The sequence below is a fragment of the Gopherus flavomarginatus genome, chromosome 5, assembly GCF_025201925.1.
Source record: "Gopherus flavomarginatus isolate rGopFla2 chromosome 5, rGopFla2.mat.asm, whole genome shotgun sequence".
Lineage (NCBI taxonomy): Eukaryota > Metazoa > Chordata > Testudines > Testudinidae > Gopherus > Gopherus flavomarginatus.
The window spans coordinates 100,474,174-100,497,917 of NC_066621.1; the positions used below are offsets into that span (position 1 = coordinate 100,474,174).

Consider the following 23,744-nt stretch of genomic DNA (forward strand, 5'->3'; position numbering starts at 1 on the left):
ACTTTAAAGATGGTATGATAGTGTAAATTTTGTAAATGGTAGGAATTCCAAACTTAAAGGGGGAGATGTAATGCACTGCTAAACTGTATTATACTGCCATCACTAGGTGCCAGTATAACATACATTATTTAAGCTAACCTCAGCCATGCCTGCCAGTACATTAAAGGAACTTAAACTGAACACATCTCTCTAGAGTCTCTCTTTGAGAGGGAAGCTCTGTAGCCAGTCTATGTCTGGTATAGGAGCCTGACCTGCTAACAGCAGCTCTGCAACCAGGGCCAGCCCACAACATTTTCCACCTGAGGCGGAGAGCTCAAATGACATGCCCATGCTCCCTCACTTGGGCCAAAACTTTGAAAGGTCTCAATTCTGCCCTCTTCCTGTTCTACTCCTCTCATGGTACTGCTCTTCTGCCTACCCCAATAAAGGAGAACTAACAACTTAAAATTCCTTGTTCAAAAATGTTAAGTAACACTTAACTTTCAAATGCCTGAACAGCAAATGTAACTTTTCTTGTCTGCATAGTTAACATTGGAATTTTTATTTGTTTGAATAATCAAAGTGGTGCTTTCCGTGCCTTCTTGGTTGCAGAGATTTGAACTGCTTCCTGCTGAAGGTCCACAGTCTGGGCCAGCTCATGCTCTGTTGAGATGGTTGCAAGGCCAACCAGCCTCTCCTGTGTCATTGTGGAGAGGAGATGTGTTCTTATTAACTTCAGCTTGGAGAAGCTGCGTTCTCCACTGGCAAATGTTACAGGAAGTGTTAGAAGTATGGGCAGAGCAACAAAAGCATTTGGGAAGAGGGTGGTCATCTTATTTGTGCACATAGATTCCAGAACAGCCTTTGGAGTTGATCCTGCTGAAATGTATCTTGAAAGGGCTTTCAGTTCATCACCTAAATCACTCGCATCAATATCACGCATGTCATCATGTGTCAACACTGTCTGTAGTCCCCTGCATTGTTGGTGTAGGTCTTCATCGGGTATAGTAAGGAGTTTTGGAATATTATACAACTTCCCAAATATACTGCTGTGTTCCTTGAGCTGCATGAAATGTTCTTCAACTGACTGTATTGCACAATCTAGCACCTGGTTAAAGAATTCAACTTTGTATTGTTGTTTGGGGTCTCTTATGGAATTATCCCATACTTCTTAATCAAAATATCTTCTTCGATGACTCTTGTATTCTTGAATGGGTGGGAAAATAGCTTCAGTGTGAAGTTCCTCTGCCAACTTCTGTGCACTCTTGAGACCATTTTGAAATCCCTCATCTGACCAGTAAGATTGTAGGTATGACTTTGCTTTGTCCAGTTGTTCCATTGCTCCAGATATATCAAAGTCAACACCTTGGCGTCTCTTGCTTACAACATTTATTTCAAACAGTATGTCATGCCACAACACTAAGCCACATAGAAATTTGAAGTATGTATGTTTCTAGTGATTCCATTTCCCTCTGCCACTGTTCTCCCACAAACAGTTCCTGTCATAGCATTATCCTCCATAATGGCAACTATGGCATCATCTGTCTTCCCAATTTGGTGTTTGATAGGCTTTATCACCTCAACTCGACTTTCCCATCGTGTGGCACTCAGTGGTTTCAGTATCAGAGAGGATGTTCCCAGCTGTTGCTTCAAAATTTGCTATCGATGAGTTGATGCAGAGAAAAATACATAGATGCTTTGAATTAAATAAAATTCAGCAGCATCACTAGAAGCTGATGCTGCATCACTGACCACCAAGTTCAATGAATGAGACCTGCATGGGACAAAAAAAATTTGAGGGTTTAACTCTCGGATCCAAGTCTGCACTCCTCTGTTCTTTCCTCTCATGTTGGCACCATTATCGTAGCCCTAACCTCTCATGTCAGCTATCGCAATTCCCGTATCTTCCAGCTTTTTAAGAAGCACATTTGTCATACCAGCTCCTGTAGTCAGGGTCAGCTCCAGGCACCAGCGCAGCAAGCAGGTGCTTGAGGTGGCCAGCAGAAAGGGGTGGCAGGTCCAGCTCTTCGGCGGCAATTTGGCGGCGGGTCCCTCAGTCCCTCTCGGAGGGAAGGACCTACCGCTGAATTGTTGACGAAGAATGAAGCGGCGTGGTAGAGCTGCTGCTGAAGTGCTGCCGATCACACCTTTTTTTTTTCCTACGTGGGGAAGCAAAAACGCTGGAACTGGCCCTGCCTGTAGTATCATCAATGTCAATAAATTCTAGAAAATGCTCTCTGACACTCACCATTGCAGGGACATTTTCACTAGGTTCTGTTGTTATTACAAAACACACCATTAAAGTCATTTGTTTCATATGGCTGATGTCAGGTGTGCAGTCCAGAATAACAGAGTAATATCTTACTGACTTCAGATCTGCCACAATCTTCTGTTTGACTTTTGTTGCCAGTAACTGTATGATCTCATTTTGAATTGTTTTTCCCAGGTAGTGGTGTGTGTACATTTCTTGGGTGGTGACTCTGCTTAGATGCTCCTGGAGTACAGTCTCAAAGTCAGCCATCAGCTCCACAATTTTAAGGAAGTTTCCATTGTTTGGCACATACAGCTGATCTGAAGTGCCACGTAATGCTAGGTTTTGGGTAGCAAGTATCCTCACAATGCAATGAGCCTTTTCAGAACATTTTGCCAGTAAAGACACTCTGATGCAATCCCCTCTTGATGCTGATCATCTATGGTGGCCTTTAACCTTAGTCTTATCTCAAGCTCTTTCCACCTATGGAATGCTCTCTGGTGATTTCCTGCCTTCTCAAGGCATGCCAGATTTTTCCAGTCCTTTGTTCCTGTAGAACCCAATGTGGCTGGAACATTAGACTGGAAGAGTTTTCAACAAAAACAGTATGCAGCATTCTGGGTTTTTGAATACATAAGCCATTGGCCTCTCCACTTTGTCACCATTAGGAATTTCACACCAGTAATGTGTTGGATGGAAACTTCTATTTTCATTGTCTTTGAGGAACATTAAGTTTTTTCACTTGCTGTGGCCCATGCAGTACAAGGAAGTCCCTCAGGCTACTGCTCAAGTTGGTCCACAGTCCTGGATCATCTAGACTTAAGGAACTAAACTCAGCAGCAGCTTTTTCTTGTGCCTCCACCACACTCTTCTCTGAGCTACACTTTTCTTCAGGAATGTGCATGGTTACATCCATTTGAGATGGAGATATGGATGCTGCAGTAGCTGCCAGGTCACCTGCACTCTGATTAACTGGAAGATCAGGCATCACCTCACCACTCACATCCTCACTGGGACCGGAAGGCTCACCGTGAACATTTGTGTCTATGTATCTCAGGAGAGCTCCTTCCTGCTTAGATAGAAAAGCTTCCTTTGTTTTCTTTCTTTTTCTGAATGCTGCCCCAGAGGGGCGTTTTCTTCTTTCACTCATGACTGCTGTTCTGTGCCAGCTATAGTGGCTCTCAACACTCAGTTGAAGGGGACAAATAAGCAGGCTGGTAGCAGGCCTGAGTGAGGGAAGATATCAGTGTCTTAAGGGCCTAACTGGCTCCTACTACTTCAGTTGACTGCCTGTTCTCCTCAAGTGGGTTCAGGGAAGCAGCAGGAAACAGGAAGCTCCCTGAGAAGCTGGTGTTAATCAGTCCAGGCTCGTGGGGGTGCTAGAGAGGTACATAAGAGGCTCCTCCTCCTCTCTCTCCCTGCAGCTTCTACTGCTTTCTGTTATTCCCTCTCACCTTTTCTACTGCCTGTTACATCTCTTGTGCCCTCCTTCCTCCAGCACAGCAATCCACCATATCTCTGCATCTAGAGCAGAGAGAATACATATGCAACAGCAGCAGACACAATTTTCTACACTCTGGGTCCTAGTGGTGCCCCCCCAAAGTCTGGCACCTGAGGCAGCCGCCTCAGTTCGCTCACGGTAAGGCCAGCCCTGTCTGCACACTACCATGTGTAAGTTGTACATGACATTCTGCGTGGTGGATCTAAACGTTCTGATCCTGTCAATGATCTAGGTGGGTATCGATATGCTGCCACATGATGGAATTTTTATTTTTTCAGGTGTTTATTTTTTAAACCTAGGAAATTACACACACAAAATACATTGAATGAACATTATTAAGGTTGCAAAATCAAACACTCAAAAATTATAAAATGACAGAATTAAGGTTGCCTGTGAAACTTAAACTCAGTTTCCTTGAGCATGTGCATTATGATACAGTCTTTAACTATATGATCACATACATATTTTCCACAGGACCCCTGCCTCTTTCCATGTGCAGGATGGACATGCTCTGAGGGTGAATCAGGTTTGTGTACAGAAGGAGGAAGTAGGACTCCTGCCTCATTTGTTATAGAAATTGGAGGGTGTGTAGTGAGTGAGGGCTGCAGGAAGAGAGAGGGTGGTCTCAAGGTCAAGGCAGTTTAATGCTGCCCTGGAGAACTGGATTCTATTGTCCCTTGTGATGGGGGATCCACCCCACACAAGGCCTGAAGGAGTTAAGGTGTCTAGGTGGGCCAATTAATTGCATACATTGCACCTGGAAGAGGAGTCAGGGAGTAATGAAGGTTAATTAAAGCAGAAATGCAGCTGGAAAGGAACAGGAGGGGCCTGTATAAAGCCCAGTAGCTGAGAGCAGAAGGGGACTGCAGAAAGAGAGGGCTGCAGTCACTTTCAGGGTAAGAGACAGCCAGGTAGAAAACAACCTAAGGACATGGCAGTAAGGCGTGGGATTGTGCAGAACTTGACTGCATGTTGTAGGATCCATGGGCTGGGGAAGTGGCATCATTAAGGGGCAATGAAAGAGAAGACTGCCTGGGACAATGGGTCCTGAGAGACTTTGAGAATGCCGAAGGAGAAACTACAGTGACCTGGCCAAAGGTCAAGCCATGAAGCAAGAGCAGGTGTGTCCCGACACAGCGAGAAACAGTGCAACTGCAGGAAGGGGCATTGGCCTGCAGAGCTAATCCCCAGACATGACCAGAAGGAGGTGCTCTAGCAGTGAGTAGAGCACCCCGTGACACCCTTGCCAAAGAGTTCCTAGTGATGCTAGGTGAGTCATTTCAACTAAATTTTTCACAGGTAGTCACTAATTGTATGGTGTTAAGTGCATCCGACAAAGTGGGTATTCACCCACGAAAGCTCATACTCATGCTCCAAAACTTCTGTTAGTCTATAAGGTGCCACAGGACTCTTTGCTGCTTTTACTAATTGTATGTTTGTCAATTTCTTGGTGCCTAACTTGATACTTTGGAGCCTGATTTACAGAAGTGATGAACAACCACAGCTGAAGTCTTGGGAGCTTGTAATTTGAACATATAAAGTACTTTGCCAAGAAACTCTGAAAAATCATGTCCTAGGGGTCTCAAATTTTACCCAAAATTAATGGATACTTTTGAACTTAATCCCTCTGGTGCAGTTTCCCAGCTGTAAAATGAGGATATCTGCCCTTGCCCCCATCTCACAGAGGTGCTGTGAAAATAAATTCATCAATCTTTGTGAAGCATTCTGATTCTATAGTGATGAGCACCATAGAAAACCCCATGAGGAAATTAATAATTCTGAGTACAGAGCAGACATTGAATAGTGTGCTGTAAATAAGACCTGAGGCCACACATATTAAAATGAAGAGAGAAATAAACATTGAATAGTGAGCAATGTCTGTCCCATGCACTGAATGAGGCAGGGGTCTTGGGAGGGTGGGAGTTGGGAGGGGGAATTGGATGTGGATCACGTAATTATAGACTTTATCACAATGCATCCCTATGAGTGGACTGAAATAACATTGTTAGGTAACTCTAACTCTGGCATTTACTAACTTTTGAGTGCTTAACTTTGTAACCTTAATATTCTTCCAACATAATTTATTGGTGTGTGACTCTAGAAATACACTGTGATCATGTAATTAAAGACTATTATAATGCATAATCACCAGAGATAAAGTTTAAGTTAAGACTAAAGAATGACAGATTTTGTTTTTTTTGTATCATATTTTTAAAAATCTGGTGTTATGGGAAGGCTAGAATAAAGAGAGTTGCGTTTTTCTTTGGAGGAGTTAACGACTATAGTCATCCCCATTCTTTCAGGGATGGAGTTCCTGATTTGCTGACCAATTACTGTGAAAGTTGTTTTTCCTACACGAGTTCACTTTTGAGGTTGACAGTTTAAATTTTCTAGTGGAACATAGCTGTCATAGGAAATCATGATCACAGAAGGTGAGATGATCCCTGTGCAACCTGTTGTCTGTTGGCTATGTTCTCTATTCACAACAGGGAAATGTAGGTGTAATAACTTAATTCACCAATCTTTACAACAAGAAATAATTGATTGCCACTAGCTGAGAAACCCTTTACCAGCCCACATTAATGTAACTTTTAAAAAAATGTAACTATATATCTGAATAAGTTAACATTTGTAAATTTACTGGGAACCTTAAAGTATATATTTTCAAAAAGATATTACTCAGTTTGATTTTAATTAGCCAGGAAGCTAAAATTTCACCCAATCTAAGAGAAAATTGGTAAAATCACTTTATCCCAACTGCCTATAATTTGCAGGCACTGTTATTTGTGCACTGAAACAAGAGAATTTGCATGTCCAAACACCTACATCAGCCAGTTAAAAGCTACCTGCTCTGCATGAACAGATGATATGTTCATGCAGCTTCAGACAGGTTTTTGGAAATTTGACCCTAGACATTGCAGGACTGGTTTGCACGAATATAAATTTGGAAACTCCTAATTTTGAACAAAATAAAAATTACCAGCAGAAGCTGACAATAAAATACTTTCCCCCTCCCTCCTAATATTAGAATTATTGTAGATATTGGAAGAAACTTTCTCCCTTCAGAAAATAAACTTCTGCTTTTCCTCTGTCTTTCTCAGGCACGTTGAGCTGACAGCTCCAAAAGCAAGATGGCTGCAATCAAAAACCAAAGCCTTCAGCTGAGGGTCATGTGATCTAATCTCTCTTCTTTAGGATCTCTATGAACACAGCAGCAAGCAGCCAGTGCTGCAAGCAGACTTGCTGAAAGCTCTGAGGGCTTGAAGGTTTTCTGCAATCTGTGGAGCATCAAGAATACAGATAGATGAAATGCATGTTGATTCTATTACTTGGATGATCTGTCATGTATTACAATTTTTAAAGAGAATTGTGCTTGATTGGAGGGTACACTCACAGAAGGTCACATAGGATTATGGTGGTATTTTTGGTTCATTGAAGACTGGAGTGGTATTTGTTTTAGGATTTAAAAATTATATTTCATGGGAAACAGCTGGGACTCTGTGGAAGCCATTGAACATTCATTTATTTTCCTCTGAATGGAATTTAATATCTTCTTACTATCAAGTGAGCAAGAACATATATGCAAAATTAATTCATTTTTCACAGTAAGAAAAGTGGATATAGTGCGTTAGGACAGTTGTAGGGACTTGGCACTGAAAAAGAGATGCTTTTCCTCTCTTTTGTGAAAAAGCTAAGCAAAGACTGAGAATGAGGGAAAAACAGCTGATTTTTCTGTAAGTTTTTTCCAATCCTATTTTAATATATGATAAGTTTGTTTTTATTGTGATCTGCTGGGAGGGCAATGTATGGTGTGGACTGGATTTTTCTCATTCATGTTTGTTGCGGTAAAACATGCTGAGGAAACACTGTGATATGGAGAAACAAGAAATATGGGAAAAGTAATAGCAGGGCAGAGTCATGTTTTTCCCCCTTCTTTCCTTTCCTGAGTATAATGATTCATGAGGTAGAGACATGACAAGTCAAGCCTGCTTTCCGGGACACACATTCTGTGAAGACTTTGCTGGGTACAATCAACTTGGCTTTATTCACAAAAGCAGTTCTTTTGCGTGTATGCTCTGTTCAGTGGAAAGCATTGGTTCAATCATGTGTGATTATTAGGTAGGGAGAAGGAAGAAAGAACACTCACCATGGGGTACAATGGAAGCTGGATTTCAAGGAATGAAAGTGACCATGCCCTCTATCAGGATGTCACCAGAGCTTTAGAAATTAAGAATGTATCTAATACACAAATTGTGTGGAACAATAGAAGCTACAATGGGATTGGACCCTTGGAAAATGGGGAGTACAATGAGGAGCAAACCTACAGACATTTCACTACCACTGTGCAAATTGTCATCTTTATAGGCTCCCTGTTGGGTAAGTAAGCATTGTTGCAGTTTTTCTGTCATGTGGGTTTACTGGTGGCTGCAGTCTGTGACCCACACCCAAACAATAATTACTGTGGTCACAAATTACTACCACACAGGCAACTCTTGGTTGTCATTTTAGGTTTTTGCTTTCTCCTCAAGTGGAATTAATAAAGTGTGCCTTCGAGTTTTCTAAAGGTTTCTGATGCTCTCTGTAATATAGATTACAGCTATCAAAAATTAGTTGAAATTGCCTTGATATGCATTTGTATTATTTAGTAAACTTTTCCTAGGGAATTCAAATAAATGAAAGGATAATGCATTGATTGTGCTCTTATTTTCAAAGGTAATGGGATATACAGTAATTATAATAGAAATTAATTTAAAATGTTTTGGGTAAATGATACTGAATTTTTATATTTGAGACTGTCAATTTTACATTGGTCTCCTGCAGATTTCAATTTAATCCTTTGTAAATGTTTGTGCTGTAAGTTATCCATGTGATATTGTACTTATTTGCCATGTAATAGCTTACAAATTAAACTTAATTAAGATCATGTACAGTTTAGATACATGGTAGTAACTGCTAATATATTATTACATAACATTACCCATTTGTATATATTTGCTTTCTAAGGATTTGTAATGTGGCATTTTGTTATCAATTACATTTGCTTTTCTTTCAAGAGACAAGTCAAGACAGGCATTTAGAAACAGTTTTGTCTGTCATACCTGTAGGTGATCTTAATTTATACAGTTTGGGAGATCAATACATTAGATTTTAATAAAATGCCACAAATAGGTAAGTCATGCAAAGCCAATTTATTTTAATAAGATGAGACTCTTCACATAGGAGCTGATCCTGAGAGCTACTGAGCACCTGTGGCTTTGACTGAGTTCTAGGGGACTTGCAGATGGTCCCCACCTCTCAGGATAAGGCTACAGTCTTTTGGACACAACTGACTGACTATTTTCAGTGGTGCTAGGATATATTTGGGTGGTGGTGATTTTAAAAATTAACTTCTCCCTGGTAACAATTCATATTTCTTTAGTCTAGCTTAAATGGTTATACTGAATAATTTCCTTTCTGAATACAGAATAAGAATAGTCCTATGATAAAGACATTGGACTGGGACTCATATTCAAGTTCAATTTCTAGCTCTGCCACAGCCTTGCTGTGTGATACTGAATAAGTCACTTACTCTTTGGACCTTAGTTTTCCCTATCTGTAAAATGGAGATAATTCTTCTTTTCTTCTGCCTTTTGTCTGTCTTGTCTATTCAGACTGTAAAGCTCTTTGTAGTATGGATTCTCTTACTAGGACTTTGTAAAGTTCCTAGCACAGTGGATCCACTGATTCTGTCGAAGTCTCTAGGTCTGGTTCCCAAACGGGGGTTCACAAAATGTTACAGGAGGTTCTCGGGGGGGGGGGGTTCCCTAATGGCAGACAGAACTGTCCCTAGGGACCCCAGACAAGAGGGGGCCAGCAGCCTGGAGCCCCTGGACTTACACTTGCTTTGATCTGCTTAGCTCTTGGATCTATCACACTGAGGAGGTTTAAACTTCAAGAATCCTTATAAGAAAGGGAAGTGGATATTTTTTGCTGTTTTTTTTAAATTAAATAGGCAGCTAGTATTGTTTTTAAAATTATTATGAACAACAAGTTTAAGCATTGTTGTAATGTGTGTTGTTTGCCTGGACTGCTCAAGACCTGAATGTTTGTGTAGAAGCCAACTCTGATTGTTCCTCCTTAAATATCTTCATGCTGTTTCACATCTGATACTCCTTGATGAAACAGGAGCCTTGTCTTATAACAGGCTTATTCAAAGTGATACAAGCTACTAAAGTGAGATCTTGGAAGAGTGTTGTTACATTACTTTCATAATGTAATAAAAAATACTGTAATGATAAATAATAATGTAATAGTGTGCAATAAGCATGTCATACAAACAAATTTTATATTTCCAGGATCACTGCTTTTATAATTTATACACAAGTAAAGGAGAAAATCCCTGGAAACATTCATTTTTAGGAGGGGATTTGCGAGACAGACATCTTAGTGAAAGGGGTTCACAGGTTATTTAAAGTTTGGGAACCACGGCTGTAGGTGCTATTGTAATACAAGTAATGACATGTATTACTCAGTTAAGCCCCAGTCCTCCTATTGGCATTCATGAATCAGACTCCAAAAAAAATCAGGCTTAAAAATTAGATTTTTAAAAACAGTTCATTTGCCTTCTGTTTCTTGAGGCTTTAGAATAGCATGGGGTTATCTATTCAGATTTTTCTCTACAGGCATGAGAGCTAAAAACTTGCTTTCATGTAATTGGTGTCTTCCCAGGAATTGGGCTTTAAGGAAAAATACTAAATTTCACAAGACTTGTCATAAAATCATGAGAGTTGGCAAATTTTGCAATCTGATTCACCCAGCAAGACCCCCAGTGAAGTAACTGACCCTTTGGCATAAGTGCAAGGGTGCATCTGCAGATTAGATTGCAGTCTGGGGCCTTTGTCAGTTTCCTTTATCTGTGCAGGTCTTTCACACAACAAAAAAGGAGGGAAAAACTTTTTTTTAATCAACAAAAATGGTCAGGGGGCTTGGAGCAGGTACAGTACCTAAAACTACTTCTGCCTCTTAGGTTTGAAAATCCATTCTCCCTGTATATGTCTCTGCTGCACTGAATTACTAACTATTTTAAGTACTTATGGCTTCTTGTTATCATAATATCTTGAGTATCTCCCTCCACTGTTATCCTCACAACACCCCTGTGTGATAGGGTAGTTAGACTATTTCCATTTTACAGATAGGAGGCTGAGTCACAACGAGCTGAGAGACAAAGGGACTAGCCCCAGGTCACACAGGAAGTCTGTAACACAGAGCAGGGAATTGAACTCCACTGCCTTGAGTTCCAGGATAGTGCCCTAATCGCTGAATCATTCTTCCTATCTGACAGAACAGCTGTGTACAGATATTGCAGATAGAACTGTGCTGAATGTAATTTCAGTATGTAGAGGGTTCAACTTCTGATAGTTGGTTATTTGTTTCAGGTCACTTAAATGGAAGCTAATCCTACAAACATTTAAGCGTGTTGTTAACTTCCCATGGTAAAGTTATGCAAATGCTTAAATATTTGCTGGATTCAGGGCTGGTGCAACCATTTAGGCGACCTAGGCGGTCGCCTAGGGCGCTGGGATTTGGGGGGCGCCATTTTCTTCGGCAGCGACCGCGGTGGCCGAATCTTCGGCCGCCCCGGTCACTGCCGGCATTTAGGCGGAGGGAGCTGGGGCAGGGGAGTGCAGGGAGGGTCACCTGCAGCAAGTAAGGGGAAGGGGGGGCGGCACATGGGGGAACTCCCCGCCCAGCTCACCCCTGCCCCGCCTCCTCCCTGAGCACGCCGTGGCTGCTTCACTTTTCCCGCCTAAGCTGATTGGCCCCGCAAGCCTGGGAGGCAGGAGAAGTGAAGCAGCCACAGTGTGCTCAGGGTGCTTATGTGCGGAGCAGGAGTGAGCTGGAGCGGGGGGGGGGGGTGCCTCAGGATGAGGTGAGGAGCTGCCGCAAGGGGGGTGCCTCAGGACGGGGGGAGTGCCTCAGGGTGGAGGGGGGGAGCTGCTGCCGTGGGGGGCGTGTCAGGGTGGGGACACGGGGGGGTCTGCAAGGTGGAAGTTTCGCCTAGGGTGCAAAACATCCTTGCACCGGCCCTGGCTGGATTAGGTGTCTGTGGTGTGGAATTACTTTGTAATCTTTAAGATCAAACCCTGTGAAACTGTAGCTGTAATATAAGCCTAGGGACCAGATCCACAAATCAATACTCACATGAGCAGCCTCATTACATTAAATACCCATATGTAGATTGAGCCCTACAAGAAAATTTAACAGTAACAGTTCTTTTTAAAGAGAGATGTATAATATATTTTTTCTTTAATACCTGTGACTTGTGGGAAGACTTGTAACAGTAGGTGGTGTATTTATGTTAGTTTTTCCTTTTAATATGTGAAGAGGTTGTTTAGTGTGAATGGTTTTGGTATTTGACTTTAGTTTTCTACACAAACAGCTCCAGTAATTTTTTTTCTTTATGGCTAATGTTAAAAATACAAGTATCAGAGGGGTAGCCATGTTAGTCTGGATCTGTAAAAGCAGCAAAGAATCCTGTGGCACCTTATAGACTAACAGATGTTTTGGAGCATGAGCTTTCGTGGGTGAATACCCACTTCCTCAGATGCATGTAGTGGAAATTTCCAGGGGCAGGTATATATATGCTAGCAAGCAAGCTAGAGATAATGAGGTCAGTTCAATCAGGGAGGATGAGGCCCTGTTCTAGCAGTTGAGGTGTGAAAACCAAGAGAGGAGAAACTGGTTCTGTAGTTGGCAAGCCATTCACAGTCTTTGTTCAATCCTGAGCTGATGGTGTCAAATTTGCAGATGAACTGAAGCTCAGCAGTTTCTCTTTGAAGTCTGGTCCTGAAGTTTTTTTGATGCAGGATGGCCACCTTAAGGTCTGCTATAGTGTGGCCAGGGAGGTTGAAGTGCTCTCTTACAGGTTTTTGTATATTGCCACTCCTAATATCTGATTTGTGTCCATTTATCCTTTTCCGTAGAGACTGTCCAGTTTGGCCGATGTACATAGCAGAGGGGCATTGCTGGCATATGATGGCGTATATTACATTGGTGGATGTGCAGGTGAATGAACCGGTGATGATGTGGCTGATCTGGTTAGGTCCTGTGATGGTGTCGCTGGTGTAGATATGTGGGCAGAGTTGGCATCGAGGTTTGTTGCATGGATTGGTTCCTGAGCTAGAGTTATTATGGTGCAGTGTGCAGTTACTGGTGAGAATATGTTTCAGGTTGGCAGGTTGTCTGTGGGCGAGGACAGGCCTGCCACCCAAGGCCTGTGAAAGTGCGGGATCATTGTCCAGGATGGGTTGTAGATCCTTGATGATGCATTGGAGGGGTTTTAGCTGGGGGCTGTATGTGATGGCCAGTGGAGTCCTGTTGGTTTCTTTCTTGGGTTTGTCTTGCAGTAGGAGGCTTCTGGGTACACGTCTGGCTCTGTTGATCTGTTTCCTTATTTCCTCGTGCGGGTATTGTAGTTTTGAGAATGCTTGGTGGAGATTTTGTAGGTGTTGGTCTCTGTCTGAGGGGTTAGAGCAGATGCGGTTGTACCTCAGTGCTTGGTGTAGACAATGGATCGTGTGATGTGTCCGGGATGGAAGCTGGAGGCATGAAGGTAGGCATAGCAGTCGGTAGGTTTTTGATATAGGGTGGTGTTAATGTGACCATCACTTATTTGCACCGTGGTGTCTAGAAAGTGGACCTCCCGTGTAGATTGGTCCAGGCTGAGGCTGATGGTGGGGTGGAAGCTGTTGAAATCGTGGTGGAATTTTTCCAGAGTCTCCTTCCCATGGGTCCAGATGATGAAGATGTCATCAATGTAGCGTAGGTAGAGAAGGGGCGTGAGTGGACGAGAGCTGAGAAAGCGTTGTTCCAGGTCGGCCATAAAGATATTGGCATATTGTGGGGCCATGCGGGTGCCTATAGCAGTGCCACTGATCTGGAGATATATATTGTCATCAAATTTGAAATAGTTGTGTGTAAGTATAAAGGCACAGAGCTCAGCAGCCAGTTGTGCTGTGGCATCATCAGGGATAGTGTTCCTGACAGCTTGTATTCCATCTGTGTGTGGGATGTTTGTGTAGAGAGCCTCTACATCCATGGTGGCTAGGATGGTGTTTTCTGGGAGGTGACCAATGCATTGTAGTTTCCTCAGGAAATCAGTGGTGTCACGGAGATAGCTGGGAGTGCTGGTGGCATAGGGTCTGAGTAGAGAGTCCATATATCCAGACAGTCCTTCAGTGAGAGTGCCAATGCCCGAGATGATGGGGCGTCCAGGATTTCCGGGTTTGTGGATCTTGGGTAGTAGATAGAATAACCCTGGTCGGGGCTCTAGGGGTATGTTGATATCTTCTGGTGTTAGTGTAGGGAGTGTCCTGAGTAGATGCTGTAGTTTCTTAGTGTATTCCTCAGTGGGATCTGAGGGAAGTGGCCTGTAGAATTTGGTATTGGAGAGCTGTCTGGCAGTCTCCTTTTGGTAGTCAGACCTGTTCATGATGACAACGGCACCTCCTTTATCAGCCTCTTTGATGATAATGTCAGGGTGGTTTCTGAGGCTGTGGATGGCATTGCGTTCTGCACGACTTAGGTTGTGAGGCAAGCGATGTTGTTGTTCCACGATTTCTGCCTGTGCACGCTGGCGGAAGCATTCAATGTATAGGTCCAGACTGTCATTTCGACCCTCAGGAGGAGTCCATGTGGAGTTCTTCTTCTTGTGCTGTTGGTGGGAGGGCACCTGTGTATCAGTGGACTGTTCAGTGTTGTCCTGGAAGTATTCTTTGAGTCGGAGACGGCGAAAGTAGGCTTCCAGATCGCCACAGAATTGTATCATGTTGGTGGGGGTGGCAGGGCAGAAAGAGAGTCCCCGAGATAGGACAGACTTTTCTTCTGGACTGAGTGTGTAGTTGGATGGATTGACGATATTGCTGGGTGGGTTAGGGGTACCACGGTTGTGGCCCCATGTGGCAGGTAGGAGTTTAGACAGCTTACAGTCCTTTTCTCTTTGTAGAGAGGTGAAGTGAGTAATGTAGTTCTCCTGTCTTATTTTAGTGAAGTCCGTTTGTATAGAAGTTTGTTTATTAATGAGTCTCCAGGTTGGAGAGCTCTTTTTTGATGTTTTCCTGTTTGCTGTATAGAATGCTGATCAGGTGGTTCCTCAGTTTTTTTGATAGAGTATGGCATAATCTCTCACTGTGGTCTGTGTAGTATGTAAAAAATCCACTGCTATCTACCTTTAGTCCATTTGGTATGATGTCCATCCGTTTGCATTTGGAAAGGAAGATGATATCTGTCTGTATTTGTGCAAGTTTCTTCATGAGGTTGATGGATTTCCACTCCATACGGCTAAATGCAGTACCTTGCATGGTGTCAAGTATCAGAGGGGTAGCCGTGTTAGTCTGGATCTGTAAAAGCAGAAAAGAATCCTGTGGCACCTTATAGACTAACAGATGTTTTGGAGCATGAGCTTTCGTGGGTGAATACCCACTTCCTCAGATGCATGTAGTGGAAATTTCCAGGGGCAGGTATATATATGCTAGCAAGCAAGCTAGAGATAACGAGGTCAGTTCAGTCAGGGAGGATGAGGCCCTGTTCTAGCAGCTGAGGTGTGAAAACCAAGAGAGGAGAAACTGGTTCTGTAGGGAAGGGGAGACTGGAAAAATTCCACCACGATTTCAACAGCTTCCACCCCACCATCAACCTCAGCCTGGACCAATCTACACGGGAGGTCCACTTTCTAGACACCACGGTGCAAATAAGTGATGGTCACATTAACACCACCCTATATCGAAAACCTACCGACTGCTATGCCTACCTTCATGCCTCCAGCTTCCATCCCGGACACATCACACGATCCATTGTCTACACCAAGCACTGAGGTACAACCGCATCTGCTCTAACCCCTCAGACAGAGACCAACACCTACAAAATCTCCACCAAGCATTCTCAAAACTACAATACCCGCACGAGGAAATAAGGAAACAGATCAACAGAGCCAGACATGTACCCAGAAGCCTCCTACTGCAAGACAAACCCAAGAAAGAAACCAACAGGACTCCACTGGCCATCACATACAGCCCCCAGCTAAAACCCCTCCAATGCATCATCAAGGATCTACAACCCATCCTGGACTATGATCCCGCACTTTCACAGGCCTTGGGTGGCAGGCCAGTCCTTGCCCACAGACAACCTGCCAACCTGAAACATATTCTCACCAGTAACTGCACACCGCACCATAATAACTCTAGCTCAGGAACCAATCCATGCAACAAACCTCGATGCCAACTCTGCCCACATATCTACACCAGCGACACCATCACAGGACCTAACCAGATCAGCCACACCATCACCGGTTCATTCACCTGCACATCCACCAATGTAATATACGCCATCATATGCCAGCAATGCCCCTCTGCTATGTACATCGGCCAAACTGGACAGTCTCTACGGAAAAGGATAAATGGACACAAATCAGATATTAGGAATGGCAATATACAAAAACCTGTAAGAGAGCACTTCAACCTCCCTGGCCACACTATAGCAGACCTTAAGGTGGCCATCCTGCATCAAAAAAACTTCAGGACCAGACTTCAAAGAGAAACTGCTGAGCTTCAGTTCATCTGCAAATTTGACACCATCAGCTCAGGATTGAACAAAGACTGTGAATGGCTTGCCAACTACAGAACCAGTTTCTCCTCTCTTGGTTTTCACACCTCAACTGCTAGAACAGGGCCTCATCCTCCCTGATTGAACTGACTTCGTTATCTCTAGCTTGCTTGCTAGCATATATATATACCTGCCCCTGGAAATTTCCACTACATGCCTCTGAGGAAGTGGGTATTCACCCACGAAAGCTCATGCTCCAAAACGTCTGTTAGTCTATAAGGTGCCACAGGATTCTTTGCTGCTGTTAAAAATACATTAACAGTACATTCTCAGATGAGATATTTTATAATTTAATTGACACTATTAGATTAGCAGATTTTACTTTGCTTTAAAGGGGAATGGATCCCAGCTGTCGCTAGCCTGCCAATGCCTGAATATGGACAGTGACCTTTAAATGTGTGACAGAGGGTTTAACTGGTAGAGACAAACCAAAAACATCAGAAGGGCATGCAATGGTGTGGGGTTCATTAAAAAAAATGTGTAAATATTTTGAATAACTTTCATTTTCTACTTTAGCATTTCTGACATCAGTAATAAAGAATCAGAGAATGCCAGGTTTTGACTGGACAAAGATGAACTTTGGTCTAAAAATCCTTTTTATAATTTAGTGCAGTTAGATGTTAGAATTGCTGCTATAAACAATAATTATGTAGCAGACAAACTTGTGCTAGAGTTTTACATGCACAAAAAAATTATGAAGTTTTGGGTCTTACTCTACAGACCTTTCTCTGGAGCAAAGCAAACCCATCGCTCTTCATTCTCCACCACCAGCGTGGAAGGCTGTGACTTAAGTGTACCAGGTAGATGGATCACTGTGGCCAGGTCCTTGACTGGAAGGATGAGGTGAAGTTTCCTAGCAAGCTGGATGTAAAAGGGGGCATTTTTAGATACTTCTGCTGCCTAGTTACCCAACCTTAGTCAAACAGAACCCTGAGACTTTACACCACTTTGATAAAGGGAGGCTGTATACCTTCAGTGGAAGGGGGAGACAACATCTTGGCTAGCTCTTCAGAGTTTCTCCTTTTCAGCCAGCATTACTTCAGTCTTGCCTGGGTACAGCTTCAGCTCATCATCCAAGAGCTGATTTCTTGTAGGAATTCCAACATTTTAGTAGTGATGGTAGTTGCATCATTTCAGAATATGTAGAGTTGTGTGACATAAGCATACTATTGACAGCTGAGCCTGTAGTATCTTGCTGCCTTTGCCAGTGGTCTCATGTGGATACTGTAGAGAAGAAGGGGTAGCATGTGGGACCCTGCAGGTGAAAGCCTTTGGAGAGAAGGAGCAGTTATTCATCACTGCTCTCAGCTCTACTGCAGAGGAACAATTGTAGCTATTGTAGTGCTGGGACATCTTCTCATGTGAAATCAATATCTTTTGGTCCACTGTGTCAATAACTGCATAAAATTCCAACAGTATGATCATGGAGATCTTATGGCCCTGGACACAGGCAAGAAGGTTGTCTTTTAGTGCTGTTAGAACTGTCTCAGTAGCTGTGCCCCTGTGGGGCAATCTGGGTGCAGACGGCTCAGTGTGGGATCTGGGTGTGTGTTGGGGATCTGGATGCACAGGGACTTGTTTGGCTGGGGGGGGGGTAGTCTGAGTGCAACAGTAATGGGACTCTGCAGGGGGTCCAAATGAAGGGAAGTGATGATTCCTCTCTATTCAGCACTGGTGAGGCCACATCTGAAGTATTGCATCCAGTTTTGGGGCCCCCCACTACAGAAAGGATATGGACAAATTGGAGAGACCCTCCACTGCACTAACAAAAATGATCGGGGGCTGGAGCACATGACTTATGAGGAGAGGCTGAGGGAACTAGAGTTATTTAGTCTGCGAAAGAGTGTGTGTGTGTGTGGGGGGGATTTGATAGCAGCTTTCAACTACCTGAACAGGGGTTCCAAAGGGGATGGAGCTCGGCTGTTCTCAGTGGTGGCAGAGGACAGAACAAGGAGCAATGGTCTCAAGTTGCAGTGGAGAAGGTCTCTTATGAGTTTCAGAGCATTGAAGAGCTCCTGGTTAAGCCAGTGAGGTCTTTTCCCATACTTCCTATCTTTCCTACACAGTGGGATAGTTTTCTCTTGTGCCCTTAATAATGTCTCTTATGTTTTGCCATTGTTTGGTTTCCTGTTTGTCCCCCCCTTCACACACACAGCCTCCTTTGATTTAACTCAATGCAGCCATGAGGGATATTACACAGGTAAACTGAGGTGCACATGATATTTATAAAAGAAGAATGTACAGAACTCCCTCATTCTCCACACCATATAAATAAAGTTTCTGGAATCCCCTGCCCTTTCAAAAAGAAAAAAATCATTGATGTATATTTTAAAACTGCAGCTTCATGAACAAGAGGGGAAAAAATCATCAATGAAGTGCTATAACTAGCAAGTTGCTAAAACTTTAAAGATGCTGGCCTAGGGAACAGGGCCAGCTCCAGGCACCAGCGAACGAAGCAGGTGCTTGGGGCAGCCAATGGGACGGGGAGGCACGTCCGGGTCTTCTGCGGCAATTCAGTGGCAGGTCCCTCTGGGAGCGAAGGACCCGCTGCGAATTGCCGCCAAGGAATGAAGCGGCCCGGTTGAGCTTCCACCGAAGTGCCGCTGATCACGGCTTCTTCCTTTTTTTTTTTTCCCCTTCGCTGCTTGGGGTGGCAAAAAAGCCAGAGCTGGCCCTGCTAGGGAAGAAGCAGAGGTCAAATGGGCTGTCAGCAGCTCCCCAAGGAGAGATGTAGGCAGACACACTAAGAAGGAGGTGCAGAAAGTAGGCTTTCTCTCCCAACCCAGAGATGGAAGTAACTGGGCTGAATGGAACTCACTAAGCTTGCAAAGAAAGACTAAGGTTTTGCTGGTGTGGGGGGGGTGTGGAATATGTTACAGGATTCTTTGTTTTATCCCTTTGGTAAATAAGAGAGACAAGATGTACCAACTTCTGTTGGTATGAGAGACAAGCTTTTGAGCCGCACAGAGCTCTTCTTCAGGTCTGGGAAAGGTACTCCCAGCATCACAGCAACATGCAAAATGGAACAGATTTGTTTAGCATAAATAGTTAGCGCATATTGTAAGGGACCATTCAAGGTAGAGTGACCCATTAACATCTCTGCAGTCCTAGGACAAAAAGAGGGGGGTAATGGGTTACAGGTTGTTGTAGTAATAAACCATAAATCCAGTGTTTCTCTTCAGGCCATGATTTTTAGTGTCTAGCAGAATAATGAATTTAAGCTCCCAGGTTCATCTTTTGAAGGTGTTGTGCAGGTTTCCTTTGAGGATGAGGACTGACAGGTACATAGAGTGACTGCTTTGTGAAAAGTGTTCACCTACTGATGATAGGGTGTTCATTTGAGAGCACAGTGATTGTCTGGGTTAACCCACATAGTTGTTAGTGAGGCATTTAGTGCACAGAATGATGTATACCACATGTTGTGATAGGCATGTGTATGATCTATAGATCTTGAAAGGTAAATTATGGGGGACGTTGTTGATCATTGTAGCAGTAGAGATATGTCTGCGGCTTTTGCATCTGTTGTCCTGGCAGTCTGGTGCCACTTTGAGTTGGTGTGTCCTGATATGTGGGGAGTTTGCTTCTGAGTTTCTTGGAGAGGCAGTGGGGAGGGGTTGTCTGAAGGCCAGAAGTGGGGGTTCAAGAAATATTTCTTTCAAGATGGGGATCCCCATCAAATATGGATTGCAATTGTTTGTTGATACCCCGTATGGGTTCCAGTGTGGGGTGGTTAGTAACAATAGGGGTCTGCAGTCGGAGGTGGTTTTATTTCTGTATTGAAGCAGGTTCTTTTGGGGTATTTGGATGGCCCATTCCACTACTTCTCTAATGGAGTGTCTTTGTTTGGTGAAGGTGGTTTTAAGTGTGTTAAGGTGTATATCCTGAACTTTTTTCCTCAGAGCATATTATGTGGTACCTAACCTGAGTGCCTGTGTATTGATGATAGATTTCATGGTATATTTGGGCTAGTTACTGGATCTGTGAAGGGAGGAGTGGCGATATTCTGGGTTTCTTGCATATGGTTGTCTGTAGGATTCTATTGTTGAAGCTGACAGTGATGTCCAGGAAGTTGATGCTAGTGTGGGAGTGTTCCAGAAGGAGTTTAATGAACGGGTGGTGGTGTTGACGCTGTGGTAGAAATCTATGAGGGAGTTTAAACCATCTGTCAGAACCAGCTTTAATTAGCTTGCTGCGCACAGGTCCTGTGAGGAAAAAGGGCTTATAGGTGCTGGACAGTGTTGGGCCTTTCACGTTAATACAGTTGGTAAACGGGACTGCAGTCCAGAGATATAGTCTGAGTGGTAGGGCCACATAGTTCCACCCAGAGGTGTGGAAGTAATGAAATCTGTCCCCAAAGGGGGTGCCCTCAAGAGGGACTAAAAGGGGTCTAAGGCGTAGCTTGCCTGTAATCATGACACATGGCTAGCTCCTGAAGAGGGAGATTGACGTCTACTAAGGGTAATGCAGAGATTATGACAATTAAATATTAACTAAACTTTCAGGCACTAGAGTCACTATGTGGAAAGTACCTAAAAAGGGCAAGTGTACCAAAATAATCTAAATAATGCAATTTGTTTCCTTTCATTGCACCCTATATTTTATTTCATATATCTTCCTTAAAATCCTTAGTTTTGCGCACAGAACATAAGAACCTGAGAATTGCCATTCTGGTCAGACTCATGGTCCATCTAGCCTAGAATTCTGTCTTCCAGTACTGGCCAGTGCCTGATGCTTCAGAGAGAATGAACAGAACAAGGCAATTGTCGAGTGATTCATCTCCGATGATCCAGTCCCAGCTTCTGGTAGTCGGAACTTTAGGGACACCCAGAGCATGGGGTTGCATCCCTGACCAAGCTGGCTAATAGCCATTGATGGATCTATTCTCCATGAACTTACCTAATTCTTTTCTTGAACCCAGTTAAACTTTTGGCCTTCACAACATGTCCTGGCAACAAGTTCCACAGGTTGACTGTGTAGCATGTGAAGAAGCATTTTGTTATATTTTTAACCTGCTGCCTATTAATTTCATTTGGTGACCCCCGGTTCTTGTGTTATGTGAAGGGGTAAAGAACACTTCCTTATTCACTTTCTCCACACCTGTCATGATTTTATAGACCTCTTTCATATCCCTCCTTAGTCGTCTCTTTTCTAAGTTGAACAGTCCCAGTCTTCAGAGGCGTCGACTCCGTGGGTGCTCCAGGGCTGGAGCACCCAGGGCTGGAGCACCCACGGGGAAAAAAATTAGTAGGTGCTTAGAACCCACTGTCAGCCAAGCTCTCTGCCCACTGGTGGTCCCTGCCAATCAACTCCTTCCCCTCCCTCCCAGTGTTTCTTGCACACCACAGAACAGCAGTTCTGCAGTGTGCAGGAGGTGCTGGGAGGAGTGGGGATGGAGTATGCTCAGGGCAGAGGGTGGAAAGAGGTGGGGAAGAGGTAGGGTGGGGAAGGAGTGGGGACAGGAAGAGGGGGCAGTGGTGGGGCCTTGGGGGAAGAGATGGAGTAGAAACGGGACTAGGCAGGACAGGGTATGGGCTTGGGGGAAGAAGTGGAGTGGGAATGGGCCGGAGGTGGAGCAGAGGTGGGAAGATGGGGGACTTGGGGGAAGAGGAGAGTGAGGGCAGGGCCTGGGGTTGAGCACCTGTGAAGAAAATTAGAAGTCAGCGTATGTGCCAGTCTTTTAAATCTCCTCGTATGGAAGCTGTTCCAAATCCCTAATAATTTTTGTTGCCCTTTTCTCTACCTTTTCCAATTCTAATATATCTTTTTTTGAGATGGGATGACCAGAACTGCATGCAGTAATCAAAGTGTGGGTGTACCATGGATTGATATAATGGCATTTTCTGTCCTATTATCTATCCCTGTCCTAAAGGCTCCTAACAGGATATACAAGTAAACAATGGAAGGAAATTATATATCTCAACATTTTTTATTGCCACCAATCTCTGGTATCTCAGTGACTTTGCCATAAAATCAATAACAAAGTCCCTGGTGTACTTCCTGGAATCTCTGGTTCTCTTCTCATTTTACAGTAAAAAGTCTGCTATGTCTATCTTTTGGTTTGGGTTGGTTGGTTGATTTGTTTGCCACAGGTTTTTATTTTTATTTTTGCTGGGGTGGAGGGGAAGTGTTGGGTAGATGGTGGTTTCAGTGTGTGAGTGTCATTCTTGCTGTGGTGGAAAGGCTTTCTCAAAGAGGAAGAACAGCGAGGAGTCCTTGTGGCACCTTAGAGACTAACATATTTATTTGGGCATAAGCTTTCATGGGCTAAAACCCACTTCATCAGATGCATGGAGTGAAAAATACAGAAAGCAGTATAAATATTACAGCACATGAAAAGATGGGAGTTGCCTTACCAAGTGAGGGGTCAGTGCTAACGAGGCTAATTCAATTAAGGTGGAAGTGGCCTATTCTCAACAGTTGACAAGGGGTGAATATCAGAGGAGGAAAATTACTTTTGTAGTGCTAACGAGGCCAATGCAATCAAGGTGGACATCACCCATTTCCAACATTTGACAAGAAGTTCTGACCTCTCTGAATTAAGAGAGCTGAGCAGGGAGCCTAGGGGATCTCTGGGCCAGGGGTTCTCAATCTTTTTTTTTTTTCTGAGCCCCCTCCAACATGCTATAAAAACTCCAGGGCCCAGTGGGCATGGAGGGACTTGGGGTTCTGGGTCGGGGGGGGGGCAACAGATACAAGTGTAGTTTGATTTCTATTTGGGGAGGGGGTCAGGAGCCAGCAGGGCTCAGGGCGGGAGTGCTACCCCCACCCCCTGACTCACCTCAGCAGGCCACCCAGGGTTATGTGTGTGTGTGTGTGTGTGTAACCAAAAATGTATTACTCAAAGTGAGGGGCTCAGCTCAAAAAAACTGAAAACAGCCCAAGGTGCAGGCAGGGGGTTAGCTCAGGGTGCAGGGAGGGAAGAGTTAGGGGCTGTGGTCACTGCTTCCTCGAGGGTTCTGCCTGCCCCAGAACCAGCTTTCCCCGTCCTGGTGGCTCTTACTGGCTATATGAGCAGTCATAGGGGACTGGGAGTGGAGCAGTAGCCCAACCCTGGACACCAACAGCAGCAGGAGACTGGGAACCCTGCGGTTGCTTTCCCTGCACTGACAGGATCCTGCTTCCTGCCTCTGACCTGGCCAGAGGGTGGGGCCTCGGGAGCTGGGAGGGGAGGAGCTGGGGATGTGTAGAGTTGCCCCGGGACTGTCCCACTCTGGCACTGCAGTTTTTGGGGGGCAATGCACCTGTGCCACCCAACTCTGCCCACGGTCTCAGGGCCTCTGCCACATAGGGAACCCCAGGGCTTGGGGCTCCGGGATTCAACCCCACAGCTCGGGGCTTCAGCCCCATGGGGGGGCACCGGGGCTCAGGGCTTCA

The 23,744-nt window shown here is 44.2% G+C and overlaps 2 protein-coding genes across 2 annotated transcripts in view; both read left to right on the plus strand.

Moving 5' to 3' along the window:
* FSIP1 (fibrous sheath interacting protein 1) overlaps positions 1-23,744 on the plus strand; it is a 597,082-nt gene that overhangs the window by 322,607 nt on the left and 250,731 nt on the right. The window lies entirely within an intron of this gene.
* The window catches only part of GPR176 (G protein-coupled receptor 176), a 71,977-nt gene continuing 55,584 nt past the window's right edge, over positions 7,352-23,744 (plus strand). Inside the window, exon 1 of the mRNA XM_050954833.1 lies at positions 7,352-8,108. Within this exon, the coding sequence (XP_050810790.1) occupies positions 7,880-8,108 (229 nt within the window). The 5' untranslated portion in view covers positions 7,352-7,879. The remainder of the gene's footprint in view (positions 8,109-23,744) is intronic.